Source organism: Scomber japonicus, chromosome 12, assembly GCF_027409825.1.
Source record: "Scomber japonicus isolate fScoJap1 chromosome 12, fScoJap1.pri, whole genome shotgun sequence".
Lineage (NCBI taxonomy): Eukaryota > Metazoa > Chordata > Actinopteri > Scombriformes > Scombridae > Scomber > Scomber japonicus.
The window spans coordinates 33,719,208-33,733,790 of NC_070589.1; the positions used below are offsets into that span (position 1 = coordinate 33,719,208).

Consider the following 14,583-nt stretch of genomic DNA (forward strand, 5'->3'; position numbering starts at 1 on the left):
GGAGAGGAACTTAAAGGTTAACAGTCTAAAGTCTGCTTTTCAAGTACAAATCAAATAGTTTTTTATTAAAAGGTCTATTGTCAAACAGCAGCCTTATGTGTCTGCTGCAGGGGCTGATGGGAGGTTTGAGGACCTGTTAGAAACCACGTGGCCCTCGTCTGATCTCACAGCTCGTCCTTGTTTGGCCTCAGCTGCATCAGAGCGCCACTTCTCCCCAGGTTCACCAGAGGAAACACCACTGCACAAAATGCTTTTCCTCCCAGCTGCTACTCTGTGCTGTCTGTGTTCAGGTGAGTGATTCCAGCCAATCAGGAGCCCACAAACTCAACCTTTAACAAACACTATCACACTGACCTTCATCTGTGTGTCTGTTTCTCTACAGCGCTGGTTGCCATGGCAGCACAGCTGATTCAGGATGGTTTAACACTGACCAAGAAAGCTGGTGAAAAAGTTTCCTTCAGCTGTCAAGGAACTGACCAGTGTGGCAACACTGAATACCCATATGTATGGTGGTTACAGAAGAAAGACACAGAAACATTCACAATGATTCTTCGTATTGACAGGACGAATGGTAAATTATATAAACGTTACAATCACCCTCAGAAAGATGATTTCTCAGCTGTAAAGAAACAGAACCGCTGTGAGTTGCAGATCCAGACAGTTAAACTCTCACATTCAGCCACCTACTACTGCTGGTGTGAGATAAAAGGTTCCCACAGTGAGAAATGATTCCTGCAGCCTGTACAAAAACCTCCAGCTGTCAAACAGTGTTAGTGACAGGAAGAGAGCAGTAAACCACAGCCCAGGTTCACATATTTCACCTCCATCTCAGCCAGAGTCAATGATACAACAAGATGAAGACAAGCAAACACCCATATAACACAGATAAAAGAGACAAATAATGGAGAGATCAAAAGTCAAACTTTATTAACATTTGATTCAAGAACAAAAATTGACAAAATAATAAATAGATAATAATAATGCCTTAAAAAATATGAGATGACCACATTTCTTTTCTGCCATATAATTTCTGATCTTCTTTGAGCTGAGGCTGGACCTGCTACATGTGTCAGCAGATTTCATAATAAAATGTCACTTATGTAAATCACTGATACGAGCGTGTTGCAGCGTAATGGTTTGACCTTCATGTTTTCACTGTGCTGAACTTTTTATCTCGTGTCTTCATTTGGTGTAAATTTCACTTTTTCCAGTACTTTGTGTTTACGGCTCATTAGCTAATATCAGTATTATAAACTGTAATGGTGACAATTATAAACCTGCTTAGCATCAGTATGTTAGCATGCTAATGTTAGCTCATATCATAACTGTGCTACAGTTCAGCTTCAAAGAGCTGCTAGCATGGTTGTAGACTTGTAGACTTGTAGACTCTTTTTTTATTTTTTATTATTTGTTTATTTCCCTTGAATGTTACACATATATTATTATATTATAACTAAACTTCAATCTAGCCAATAACTAGCAGACGTCTGCAAAGTGTTTTACGTTTATTATGAAAAAAAACTTGAAATGTTACTTCTGGGATGAAATTCGTAAATTTACGAGAAAAAGCCTCGGATCATCTCAGAGATTGTAAAATCATAAATTTGTGAACAGAAACTGTCATGTTTGGATCAATGTCATAGACTCTGCTGCTTGCTGTAAATGACGCTGCAGTGCAGTGGTTCTTTTCATGGGTTCTGAATCCTCTGCTCATATTGAGTTGTCCTGAGGATCCCCATCGTCCCCCTTCCATCCCAGAAAGCCACTAAAACTATTGAACAGAAATAAAAATTGGATCCAGCTAATTGTATGAAAACCTACATTGTTTTATTACAACCAGTCTGACAGCCAGATGTGTAACAGCTACGTTGGTCCTCAGCACAAAACTTCTTAGTTTCACAATAACGACTCTAAGATTATATCTTCTTTTGGCTGATTCATTTTTTTTTTTTTTTTTTTTTTTAAGATTTTGTTGGCATAGACGCCTTTATTTAACAGTACACGGACAGGAAACATGGGAGAGAGAGGGGGTGTGACATGCAGCAAAGGACCTCCAATCGGGATTTGAACTGGGGTCGGCTGCGTATATGGCATGCGCTCTAACCACTCGACCACCTGCGCGCCGGCTGATTCATTTTTATTGACCTGCGTCAACGTCACCTGGCTGTCAAGTTTCTGTCTGCTTAAACACTGTCTGCTCAACACGGCTGCCATTCCTTTTATTTTCAGTGAAAATATTATGTTATAAAATCATTTTGTTATTAAAATGTTTTTTGATTCAATTTCTAGGGAGAAATATAAATTTGACTTTCATAATCTTCATTCAGTGAATGTATATGATGTTTGGTTTGTTAGTTATCATGAAGATTTTTTACTTTATTCTCAGAAGTTGTATCTTGGAGTTTACCTCCCTCCCACGTCTCCATCAGTTTTTTAACCTACAATGACCTTAACACATAGTCATAGTTGTCTGTTTTAATCTTTTATGATTTTATCTAAATTTGATTGAATTATTTCTTTTATATGCACCTTCTTCTCTTTCTCGCAAATGGTTTCTTATAATCAGTAACACTCATTGTTTTTAATTCTCTCCTCCTTGTATATGTGTATGCATTTAATCGAAGCTTGATAAGCGCAGTTTCAGGAGCGGGAACACACACCAATTACACCCCTTCCGGCTCCTATATAAACAGACCTAACAGCTTCCCCCTCGTTCACTCTCGCTTTCGAGTTTCCCTCCCTCCCGCCCTCTCTTCTGTTCTTCTCTCCTCTCTTATAGGTTCCTGGGGGTTCGTCACTGCCCGGGCGCAGCGACGGATCCTTCGTCCGACCTCCCCACACCGCATCAAGAATCACCATATCAAGAATCACTCCGCATCAAGAATACACAATTCATTCAAATTCTGTCAATAAATCTGTTAAAATGTATCTCATTGGTGATGTGTTCCTTGCTCGTGAAAGGTGTTTTAAACTTGCTGAATTGTGACTTTGAGCTGCATCCTGTGGGTGAAAGGTGCTGTCACAACCGACGATGAATGCTTGAACCCACAATGCAGACACAGCAACACAGAAATCATGTGTGAAGTGCCTTGAGATGACTTTGTTGTGATTTGGCGCTATACAAATAAAGATTGATTGATTGAATATTGTCATTTATCCAGGGACTCGGGTCAGAGGGACCACATGGCCTAGTTTTCATAGAGGCTATTTGGTCCAACGTTTTAAGGCATATAATATTAAACTGGTCAACCACGTCATTTATATTATTGCACTAACTGAAACTACCATGAGTACTGAAATAATAATAATGATAATTTTTATTTGACAAATTATTTTGTATGGAAATTTATTTATTTTTATATAGTGTCATTTTTATTGCTCTTGGCTGGACTGGGTCTCAGTTCTTAATTTCGTACCTCTTCATGTCTATGCATATGTTGTTGGTATGACAATAAAGTATCCTTGAATCCTTGAAAGTAGCAGCAAATTCAGCCGAATTGTTGTTTAAGATACTTGTGTGTATTGCTTTCTTTAAAAAAACAGGCCAGCAGAAGAGCAGTTAATATCAAATAAAACCATTTTAGGGTCAGAAATAAAATCCCTAAGGAGTGGAGTGTTCAAATCTGAGCCCATGGTAAAAACTAAATCAAGGGTGTGGCCCCGTTCATGTGTAGGGGATGACACATGCTGTTTTAATTTAAAAAGATTCACATATATTTAAAAATTCAGATGTGAAATGATTACCAGGAAGGTCAACGTGAATGTTAAAGTCACCAACCAATAAAATGTGGCCATAATTAAGAACACTGGAAGAAATAAAATCTGAAAATTAAAAAAAACAAAAAAAACAATTATTAGGCTTTCGGGGGCAATAGATAATAATACAGCACACTGGGAAATCAAGTTTGATCTTAAGCCTGGGAGAGTTGAGTATAGTTGGGAGGACATAGTTCAGAAAAGGCACTTAAATCACCATTTGTAAACCATGTTTGTAAACCAAGAGAAAATCAAAGTTATTGGATGAGATCAAATCATTAAGGATAATGGTTTTACTAGTCAGAGACCTTGTATTCAGAGAGCACAGCTAACAGGAGATATGGATTTACACAGATCAGGCATAACATTATGACCACCTGCCTAACATTATGTCGGTCCCCCTTTTGCTGCCAAATCAGACCTGACCTGTCGAGGCATGGACTCCAGTAGATCCCTGAAGGTGTGCTGTAGCAGATCCTTTAAGTCCTGTAAGTTGCGAGGTGGGGCCTCCATGGATCGGACTTGTTTGTCCAGCACATCCCACAGATGCTCCATTGGATTGAGATCTGGGGAATTTGGAGGCCAAGTCAACACCTCAAACTCGTTGTGCTCCTCAAACCACTGTGTATTCTGACATCTTTTCTATCCGAACCAGCATTAACTCCTTCAGAAATTTGAGCAACAGTAGCTCGTCTGTTGGATTGGACCACATGGGCCAGCCTTTGCTCCCCACGTGCATCAATGAGCCTTGGCTGCTCATGACTCTGTTGCCGGTTCACCACTGTTCCTTCCTTTGACCACTTTTGATATATACTGACTACTGCAGACAAGAGCTGCAGTTTTGGAGATGCTCTGATTCAGTCGTCTAGCCATCACAATTTCACCCTTGTCAAACCCGTCAACCACTGCCGATCTTTTCCTGACATTCCTCACAATTAAATCCCAGTCAATGAGTGTGGTAGGAATCTGCAGTCAGTCATTAACGACCCTAGCTCTGTCGATCGCCTACTCTCCAAAGAGATCGAGCAAGGCTTCATGATCGGCCCCTTTTCTCAACCTCCTTTCCCTACTTTTCGCATTAGCCCTCTCGGTATAGCAACTCGCAAATACTCCAGAAAGCAACAGATCATACTTGATCTCTCAGCTCCGCACGGCAGCAGCGTCCCCAGCGTTACAGCCTCATTCCAAGCGAAGACTATTCCCTTCACTATGCTACCATAAACCATGCCATCACACTCATCAAACTCGCAGGCAAAGGTTCATGGCTTTCAAAAGCGGACATCACCAGTGCATTCAAAGTTCTCCCTATCCACCCCGATTTCTGGCAGTTTTTCAGTGTCCAATGGCGAGGTGCATACTACTTCGCAGTAAGACTCACCTTCGGCTGCAAAAGTAGTCCCAAGCTGTTTGACACCTTATCAGAAGCCCTATGCTGGATATTATGTAATAATCACGGCATCCAGCCGGTTTTGGGGGTTTCTACAATGGTAGATGGTTCGCTTCATCATGGCCCCCAGAGCTCACGAACAACTGCCAGGTCGCTTCCTCCGCCCTCTTCAAAATCTACCCTATAGTAGCCGCCGCCGTCCTATGGGGACACGAATGGTCCAGTAAATCCATCCTCATACACTCCAATAATCTTTCAATAGTCGATATCATCAACAAAGGTTGTTCCAACTCCATTTCAATCATGCCATTCATGTGTCGCCTCACATGGCACTCCGTCACTCACCAATATATCTTCCGCGCTGCCCACGTCCGAGGCCACCATAATACCATCGCTGACTCTCTCTCTTGCTTCATGTTTCAGAAGTTCAGAAACTTGGCACTGCACGCCGAACCGCTGCCGACTCAAGTTCCTCCATATTCTGCACTGACTTTCAACATGTAAATCCATCTTTAATACCCATGATTGTCGAATCCCAAAACCATATCATTAACAGCTTATCACCTGCCACACTCTCCTCCTACTGGACAGCTTGGAATAATTCCAATTAATTTCATAACTGACACAACATCATTTTCCCCTCGTTTGATCTCACCACCGTAATCTCCTACATTACTTATGCTCATTCTGCCATGAACATAAGAACTTCTACCATCAAATCCTACCTCAGCGGTATTAGTTTTTTCTCCAAACTAATCACAGGTACTCCCAGTCGGTCTCCTCCGCCAAGAACCAGCCAAACCTCCTCAATGGTTTTCTCTTACCGCTGAACTACTGTCCGCTTGCCTACTCACCATTCGCTCAGGATACCAAACTCCTCACATCGCCCTGACACTCGAAGCAATGTCCATATTAGCATTTTTCGGATTCCTCAGATGCTCAGAATTCACCACGTCATCATTCCACTTCGGCCCGTGCTGTCATGCTTGCATCTCTGACTTATCTCTATTTTCCGACGACACTATAGTACTCCATCTGAAGAAAACAAAAACTAATCAATCCGGCCATCCTACACCAGTCTTTTATTTTAAAAACCAGTCTTCCTTAGATCCATTTGTCATCCTCTCTAACTATATTCTCTATAAAATCACCACTCTGTCCTGGTTTCATCATCACTTACGCCAAATACTCTCATTATCCAGTTTATCGCCTATGCATTACTCCGGGCACTCTTTGAGGATCGGTGCTGCGACTTCAGCTTCCCTTAACAGCATACCCGAGCACTTTATTGAAATAATGGGTCGTTGGGCCTCATTAACGTACCACCGATATATCCGCTCAGTCCTCAACGATCTAAGATCCGCACAAGCACGTCTCAAATAATTGGAGGTTTTTGGAGGTTCGTCGCTGCCTGTGCGTAGCGGCAGATCCTTCATCTGACCTCCCCACACCGCATCCAGAATCTCCGTATCAAGACCACTCCTCATCAGTTATGCACAATTCATTCTATTCTGTCAATAAATCTGTTAAATCGTATCTCATTGGTGATGTGTTCCTTGCTCGTGAAAAGGCATAACATTAGCCAAAGGCGCAGGCCGCTTTTCAATGCTCTTCAGTGCCAAGAAGGACCTGGCTTTTAACAAGGAGCTGATGAGAAGATGAAGTGCAGGTGGCTTGATGAGTTGATGGACAGCAGGTGTGAAGGTGGAAAGTGCAGGAAGGCTCCACCTCTGCCCAGCTCCTGACGAACAAATTCAAAAACACCCACAAGAGGGAGGAAAAAACCACTAGGACCCTGAGAGGTGCTATAAATTAACGTCATTCATCCATTCATTGCTTAATGACAGTGAGGAGGTGTGTTTGCTGCCCCCAGTGGTCAATAAGTATTTTTCTGTCAACACTGAAGTGAATGATTTATTATAACACTTCCTGTTACCAACAGTAAACACAAGTTATCAACAAGGACCAAAATCTAAAGGACTCTAACTTCAAATGACAGTCTGAGGATAAAGTACAAGTCAGGAGTATTTTGACTTTTGATATGCACATCAACAATCACAGAGGACTTTTATGACGGACACTTTTTACTGTTGCAGGCTACAGAGCGGCTGAATTTCACAGCCTGGATTTATTTATTGTTTTCACAGCTACTGATCTCCATGTAGTAAAATCATATTTTATTAAAGTGACAGACAACATGTGTCATGTGTTGGACTGATTAGAAATGTAGCAGGATCCCGTCTCTCTCTACCTCAATAGGCTGAAATCAAGAAAAATACAACAAAAGAAGAGACAGTCATGTTGATATGAACATTAGAGAAACACATCATGGAGATGAAATATGATTCTGCTTCATAATTTGGATTATTTCACCTCAGCTGACACATTCAGCAGCAGAGAGGTTTTTGTACGACGCTTTTTCACTGTGTCGACTGTGTCAGGAACTACCTACTACTACGGCATTTTTGGCTCTGGCACTAAACTGTTTGTAGGTAAGTCTAAACTTTCTTTCAGTTGTTTTATTGAACAAGTTGAAAATGTGTTTGTAGTTTTAGTTTCTGCTGCTTCGGGCTTTACATGTTAGTTTTTTCATATTTAGTAGAGAATTCTTTCTGCAGCCATTCTTACATCAAACTAATCAATAACTCCTGAAAAGAGCTTCAAATCTCACTGCACACCACAAGTTATTCTTTATTTATGCATCACATCAAAGTTTGTTTCCAGCCAAAAAGTCTGATATCAGTAATGTTACAAATAAACAGGATTTAATCATCTCAGTGATTCAGCAGCAGCTCCTGTTTGTTAAAAACAAGATGATATATGATGTGAAACATCATTTAATAAATGTTCCTAAATGTCATTTTAGAAGTAAATAGTCAGAAATACATTGTGTGTTAAATATACAGTATATATTTGTAAATGGTAAAATGTATCTCATGATAATTGTGTTTTGATGTTGATGTTGAAAATGTAAAAATATATGAATGTTATTACAATAAATATAATTCATAGATAAAATGTATGATTGCATATCTAAAACCACATTTAATATAAATCAAATTGTTTCAAATGTCAATTATATGACAATGTTTTATGAAGTATATAGTAGAAAATATAAGACATCAGATTCATATTTTAATTTTATTAACAAAATATATCATCTTATATTTGATCTGATATATGTGAACATGTTGTTATTATGTTTTATATAAAAGCTGAAACTATTTAAAAAGTAGTTAAAAGTATTGATGTATTGTGTGTCTGAGTAGAGTAAAATATATGGTGGTAAATATACTTCATATAAAACACTATAATCATTTATAAATGTAATATGAATATAATATATTTGAAGTAATAAAACTATAGTTTAATTGAACAAAGACAAATGTCATCATATTATATTATACATTATATTATATTTGACATTTCTCTACATGTTGTGGTGATTGTGTTTTATATAAAACCTAAAACTGTTTTATGAAATAAATGAAATTATTGATATATTGATTCTCTTTAAACTTAATAATCAATATGGTGGTAAATATATTTGATATAAAACATTATAATCATGAACAAATGTATTTTCTATGAGGCTGTTATGTCATGATATATGTTCAGTTTGACACATTTTATGATATTAGTAATGAATGTAGTTAAATATTGATAAAGAGTGGTACATTGTGTTTGAATCTTTCTATATGACATATGATGAGCTTCCATGATGCTTTAGTCTGATATGATTATTGATCCAGTGTCCAGTAGATGATGTTTGTGGTGTATTGATGAGTAGTTCAGTGATCATGTAGTTTCCAGGATCAGACTGAATGCAGTGCAGTGCTGTAAGCTGCTGTTGACTGTGTGAATGTGTGTCTGTGCTGCTTGTTGCTGCTGTCAAACTTCAGATGAGCAGGTAGTGACGCCCGTGGTGAGCGTGTACCAAGCAGCATCCAGAGCCCACCTGGAGGGGAAGAGCTCCCTGCTGTGTCTGGCCTCAGCCATGTCTCCTCCTCTGGTCCAGTTCTCCTGGAAAAGAAAGAAGAAGAACGGCCAGCTGGAGGATCTGACCCCCGCTGAGTTTGAGCAGCTGGAGCTCAGAGAGCCGGGACGCAGCGCCTCCATCCTGCTGCTCCATCAGCAAGAGGACAGCACATATAAATACCGCTGCTACGTCAAGCACGAGGGGGGCACATTTGAGGCCCAAACAGAAGGTAATGAAGGCTTGGTGACTGTGTTCAGCAGTGATTCAGCTACATCTGGAGACGCTGTCAGAGAGAGCAGAGGAGCAGAGCGCTGACATTTGTCACTTTTTTCTGTTTCAGAGTTTTCTACTTTTATTCCACCACCACCAACCTCTCCACCAGCTCCACCATCTCCAACATCTCCACCAGCTCCAACATCTCCATCAGCTCCACCAGCTCCTGTCCCATCTCAGTATCAGGTGCTGCTGCTCTGTGTACTGTACACAGTGCTGATAGTGAAGAGTCTGGTGTACTGCTGTGGACTCTCTCTGCTGATGATCCTCAGAAACAAGGGACCGTCCACCAACTGCACACATGCTGACTGACTAACTGTCCTCCAGCTTTAACTTCTCACTAACTGTTCAATCCTGAAGATAAAGTCGACAGCTGATCCTGAGGAATCTGAGGAGCTCATTAGCTTTTTCTTTAAAATCTGTGACAATGAATTTAAGCTTTTAACAAGTATTGATTGTATAGACACAACATGCTGACCAAAAGAAATGTAAAAACTAGAAAAGACATTGTTGAGTTTGGGTGACATAAATGTTGCACTTTGATTTTTACTTTACTATTTGAAGTTGTCCGCTGTTAATGTTTTTATTATTTTATGTAATTATATCTTTTTTGTATTCAAACTATCACTCAAACTGACATGTTTTCTTGTGATATTTTGTTAAGATTTCTTGTTGTTTTGAACTTTAGCTGATACCGAAATATTGTTGGAAAACTGATTTTAACTCAGAGATTCACATAGTACAGGGAATTATAAAAATAAAGAAATAAAATTGATGAAAATAAACACTCTCGGGTCTTGTAAGAGTATTTTTCTTTCTTCAAAATGATTTAACGGTCACTTTTCCTTCCTTCCAGTTTTCAGTCTGACCTACAGTACTGTTCAAAAGTCTGAGGCCACCATTAGATTTGCTGTTTTAGCAAACCTACAATAACCATATATAATTATTTATCAGTCTCTTAATTAGAAAACAACCAAAAAATACAGGAAATGAGTATGCAGCAAGTATTTAGTGTGACCTCCCCTTACACTTGATAACCAACTGATAAGTTATTTCTGCAAATACTTTACCTAAAGGTCAATCTGGTCATGGTTTTTATATATCAATTACAGAAGTACTAGTTTCAAAATGGAGTTAAAGCATCAAATGTGAAGAATTAATTATGTAAATTGGACCCACACAATGTTATAATGATCATCATACATACTTACATACAGTGGCTGTGTAAAGTATTCATTACTCTTGAAATGCTTCATGTTTCATTGTTTTAAAATATGGAGTCAACGTTCATTTAATGTGACTGAAAAAACAAAGTGATCTAAATGTTTTTAAAATATAAAATACATCAGATTTACTCATTAAAATATGAATCTAAAAAGTAAGTAGTAACTTTAGCTGTGAAATCAATGTAGTGGAGTAGAAAGCATATAAACATTTAGCTTAGTTTAGTTTATACATATAGTGTTAAAAAGCAAGTTAATGAGGTTTGGGAAATCAGTATAGCAAGCCACTATTGAAATATTGGAATGCAAATTCAGATATACAGTTTGTTCGTTATGCTTATGCGTGTGTTACTTACATTATTTCTTACATGTCGAAGGCAGAAAGAGAGATAGGATTGTTGCTGATTAATGCCCATAGAGAAGCATCAAAGAACGGGAACGTTAGTGCAAAAGAGGCCTTGAGAAGTCTAGGCAGTGTTTATCTACATAACAGAGATGTGTAGATAGGTTAACCAATATGTGTTTGAAGGGATGTTCAAGGAAAATTGTATTTCTACCAAAAGGAGATAATATAGTTCTATTTTTTAAATTACACTCAGGAAAAAGTATGTAGTACCTATAGCTGTGAAATTCATGTAGTGGAGTAGAAAGTAGTAGTGAGGACTTATAAAGAAGCATAAAATGGAAATACACATGTAAAGTACCTCACAATGATACTTTATTACATTTCACCCATACATAAAGAGTATGTTTGGTGGCTAAAAACTCCAAAAAAAGAAAAAGTGACAAGGCCTCCAGTTGGGCGGCCTTTGTTGGTGACTGGGCTCAGTTTGACTGTGTGTGGAGCGCTCAGCGGAAAAAAAGTTAACAGACAACAAGAGAAAAGAGCCAAACAACAGAAGCAACAGGTGTGAATCTGTTCTCTGTGGTTATAAGGACTCATAAAAAAACTTTTGACAGCGAATCAACATTTCCTTTCCTGCAGCAGATGGGCCGTGTGGGTTTCTGCTCAGCAGCCTCCACACTGTTCACTGTGGTTTGTCACTTTAATAACACAATGATGGCTACAACCATCCACTCTGCTTAAAGAATCGTTCCAGTAACTTCAGTATGAACTCAATGCTTACTGTGTCAGTTTTAATTTGTGTTATTAATCTGTGAGAGAAGCAGCTCAAATCCTAAACTCAGAGCTGAGAAACTGGTATAATTGAATAAAGGGAGACGTTCAAACTCCTGCAGTCTGCTCAGCTCCCACAGTCTGTACTGTGTTCACTAATAAACTACTCAATGAAGTTTATACTGATAAAAATGGTCAAAATTGTGATTGGGGCGGTGAACATATTAATAATAATAATAATTAAAGCTGCAAAGAGGATATTTCATACCTCATACCTGGAGTCTTATCAAACATTGAGAGTAGGCGTTGAAGAACACTTTGTGTGTCCACATAAGGTTAGGGTCAGGGTATTTATTTGTTGCATCAAAACAGATAAAGATAGCAAAAACAAATGACAGTGTCAGGTAGATAAGACATGTGCAGCATGAACATGTGGTAAACTGGGTCAGAAAGATTCAAATCATATGAAAAGAGAGTATGCGGCAGAGATTATGGCAAAAATCAAAAAGACTCAGTCAGATGAGAACAATAGCTATCGAAGCTTTGTTTCAAAGTTTAGGGATTAGTTAAGTGTCTTTTGAGGCGTCATATAAACATTTAGTTTAGTTTATACATATAGTGTTGAAAGGCAAGTTTATAAACTTTGGGAAATCAGTATAGCAAGCCACTATTGAACTATTGGAAGGCAAATTCAGATGTACAGTTTGTTGTTTATGCTTATGCGTGTGTTAGTTACATTATTTCTTACATGTCAAAGGCAGAAAGAGAGATAGGATTGTTGCTGATTAATATCTATAGAGCTTCAAAGAACTGTTAGTGCAAAAGAAGCATTGAGGCAGTGTTTATCTACATAACAGATGTGTATATAGGTCAACTATTATGCGTTTTAAGGAATGTTCAAGGAAAGTTGTATTTGTAACCAAATATACTTAAAATGAGTTTACCCTGAAGTGTGTTGAGGCAAAAGGCTGGCTTTATTGATCGTAGGCCAAGATACTTTTATTGACAGTGTATGGTGACATTTGCACCTGAATATCTCATTTTGAGTAAAAATGAAAAACTGCAGAAAACAGATTAAATTAAAGAATGACTGTTGATTTGTTGTTTGTCATAACTTGTTTTAATACCAAACACAAACAAGTATATGTGACATATATTAACAAAACTAAAACATCATATGTATGTTTAAAAAAATCCTCCCTTTAATTTATGCTATAAATGCAGATCTTTAAGACTTTATTTGTATCTGCACATACACACATTGAATACATAAACTCACACACATATTTATTTTCAATGGGCAACTATGAACACCGGTGTTACAGGGAATGGAAGAAGAGAAAGGTAAACACTGACTGATGACTGACTACTGATGGTAAATTTACCCTTTTTTAAACAGTTATTGTGGTAAACACACACGGAGGTACTTCTGTAGGGATCCTTTCCATGTTGTGAGCCAATGATAATATCATTTATGAATCTGTCACTGGAGAAAACAAGCGCTTTAATTAGACATAGCATGTCCGCCTCGTTTAATTGCACTCAGAACCATCTGACCTCATGGTGACAACATGGCGCCTATTGTTGAGATGTCTGAGCTCTCTCTATTAACGGCTCTGATAAAACCTTTATACTGCTGCCCTCTGGTGGCTGCAACAACACATTGCTTCTACTACGACTAGTCTCTTCAAAGTTTAGTTTTCATGTCTCCAAATGTGTATAAAGAGAATATATGTCTTATATATGTGTATGTATATATCATGTGAAAAGTAAAACTAAGAGTTGACCCATAACAGGAGGAATGATAACAGAGAAGAAAACCTCTTTACTGTTCATATGGACACCCGACTGCTGCTTTCACATACAAAAAATGATGGAATATCAATATAATAAATTGATTTTGTAGAACAAAGAGGCTTCATGGATTTAAAAGAATTTTACTTTTAAAGTTCTGCATTCTCTAAAAAGAAGTAACAGTTTCTTTCTTTTAAGATCAGTATTAAGTCATTTTATCCACTAGATGTCACTGTGATGCTGACAGCCAAATCAGAGGGAAAGCATCACGTTGCCATGGTGACCATTGATGGCATTCTGGATCCCTTTGTGTTTCCTCTGACTGATCACAGGGAGGCAGTCTGTCACCATGAAATCACCATGTCTGTTATAAATCCATCACACAACCATAATGTAAGCCTCATTTATAGCCGTGACGCACATTTAAGACTGTAAATAGATGTTGTTTTCTCCTGATAAGATGACAAACTTCTTGTCTTTCTTCTATGACAACATATTAAGATACCATTAGGACTTCTGAGGGTCTTTCATGGGGAAAGATCAAACTGTTCAGAGTTACAAATATGGTGTGAGAACTGTTCAGATGATAGAAAAGCTTGGTAGCAGAACAAACATTTATTAAAATAACATTAAATATATCCCATCTGATCATGGAGCTTCTTAAAGAGATTTTTACCTGGTTTGGTTTCTAGTATTATTCCATTTAAGAGTTTGACAATAACTTTTCAGAAAGCTTCTCTATTTAAGAAAAAAAGTTAAAATTATTATTATTATCTGTGAATATTTGCATATTCCTGGTCAATATTGTGTATATTTCATTTAATTCTGTTCCATTTAGTTTTTACTGTAAATGTCTTTCTTTCTCTTATTTTGTAATATTATATAAGACAATTTCCCTGCATGTGTAAACCTACTCGGCAATAAACCTGCTTCTTATTTTGATTCTGATTAAAACAACTCCAAAATAATTGATTCAATAATACGTTTTAAATAATTTTAATATTATGAATTTACAAAAACTGTTTTGTGTCAAAGGAATTTAAAAATGAACTGT

At 37.9% G+C, this 14,583-nt stretch overlaps 1 protein-coding gene across 1 annotated transcript; it reads left to right on the forward strand.

Annotated features, from left to right (window-relative positions):
• Positions 1 to 247: 247 nt before the first annotated feature.
• LOC128368683 (uncharacterized) lies at positions 248 to 9,850 on the forward strand. Its single transcript, XM_053329544.1, has 5 exons — positions 248 to 290; positions 383 to 718; positions 7,585 to 7,635; positions 9,046 to 9,351; positions 9,463 to 9,850. Exons 1-5 carry the CDS (start codon positions 248 to 250, stop codon positions 9,705 to 9,707), a joined length of 981 nt encoding a protein of 326 aa, XP_053185519.1. The 3' UTR covers positions 9,708 to 9,850.
• The last annotated feature ends 4,733 nt before the right edge of the window (positions 9,851 to 14,583 follow it).

What these genes read in the sequence shown, in the direction of transcription:
- LOC128368683 (XM_053329544.1), top strand. Translation starts at nt 248, where the DNA reads ATGCTTTTCCTCCCAGCTGCTACTCTGTGCTGTCTGTGTTCAG. An exon ending in TCTGTGCTGTCTGTGTTCAG is followed by an intron (nt 291 to 382) that starts GTGAGTGATTCC and finishes GTTTCTCTACAG; the next exon opens with CGCTGGTTGCCATGGCAGCA. An exon ending in TGGCACTAAACTGTTTGTAG is followed by an intron (nt 7,636 to 9,045) that starts GTAAGTCTAAAC and finishes GTCAAACTTCAG; the next exon opens with ATGAGCAGGTAGTGACGCCC.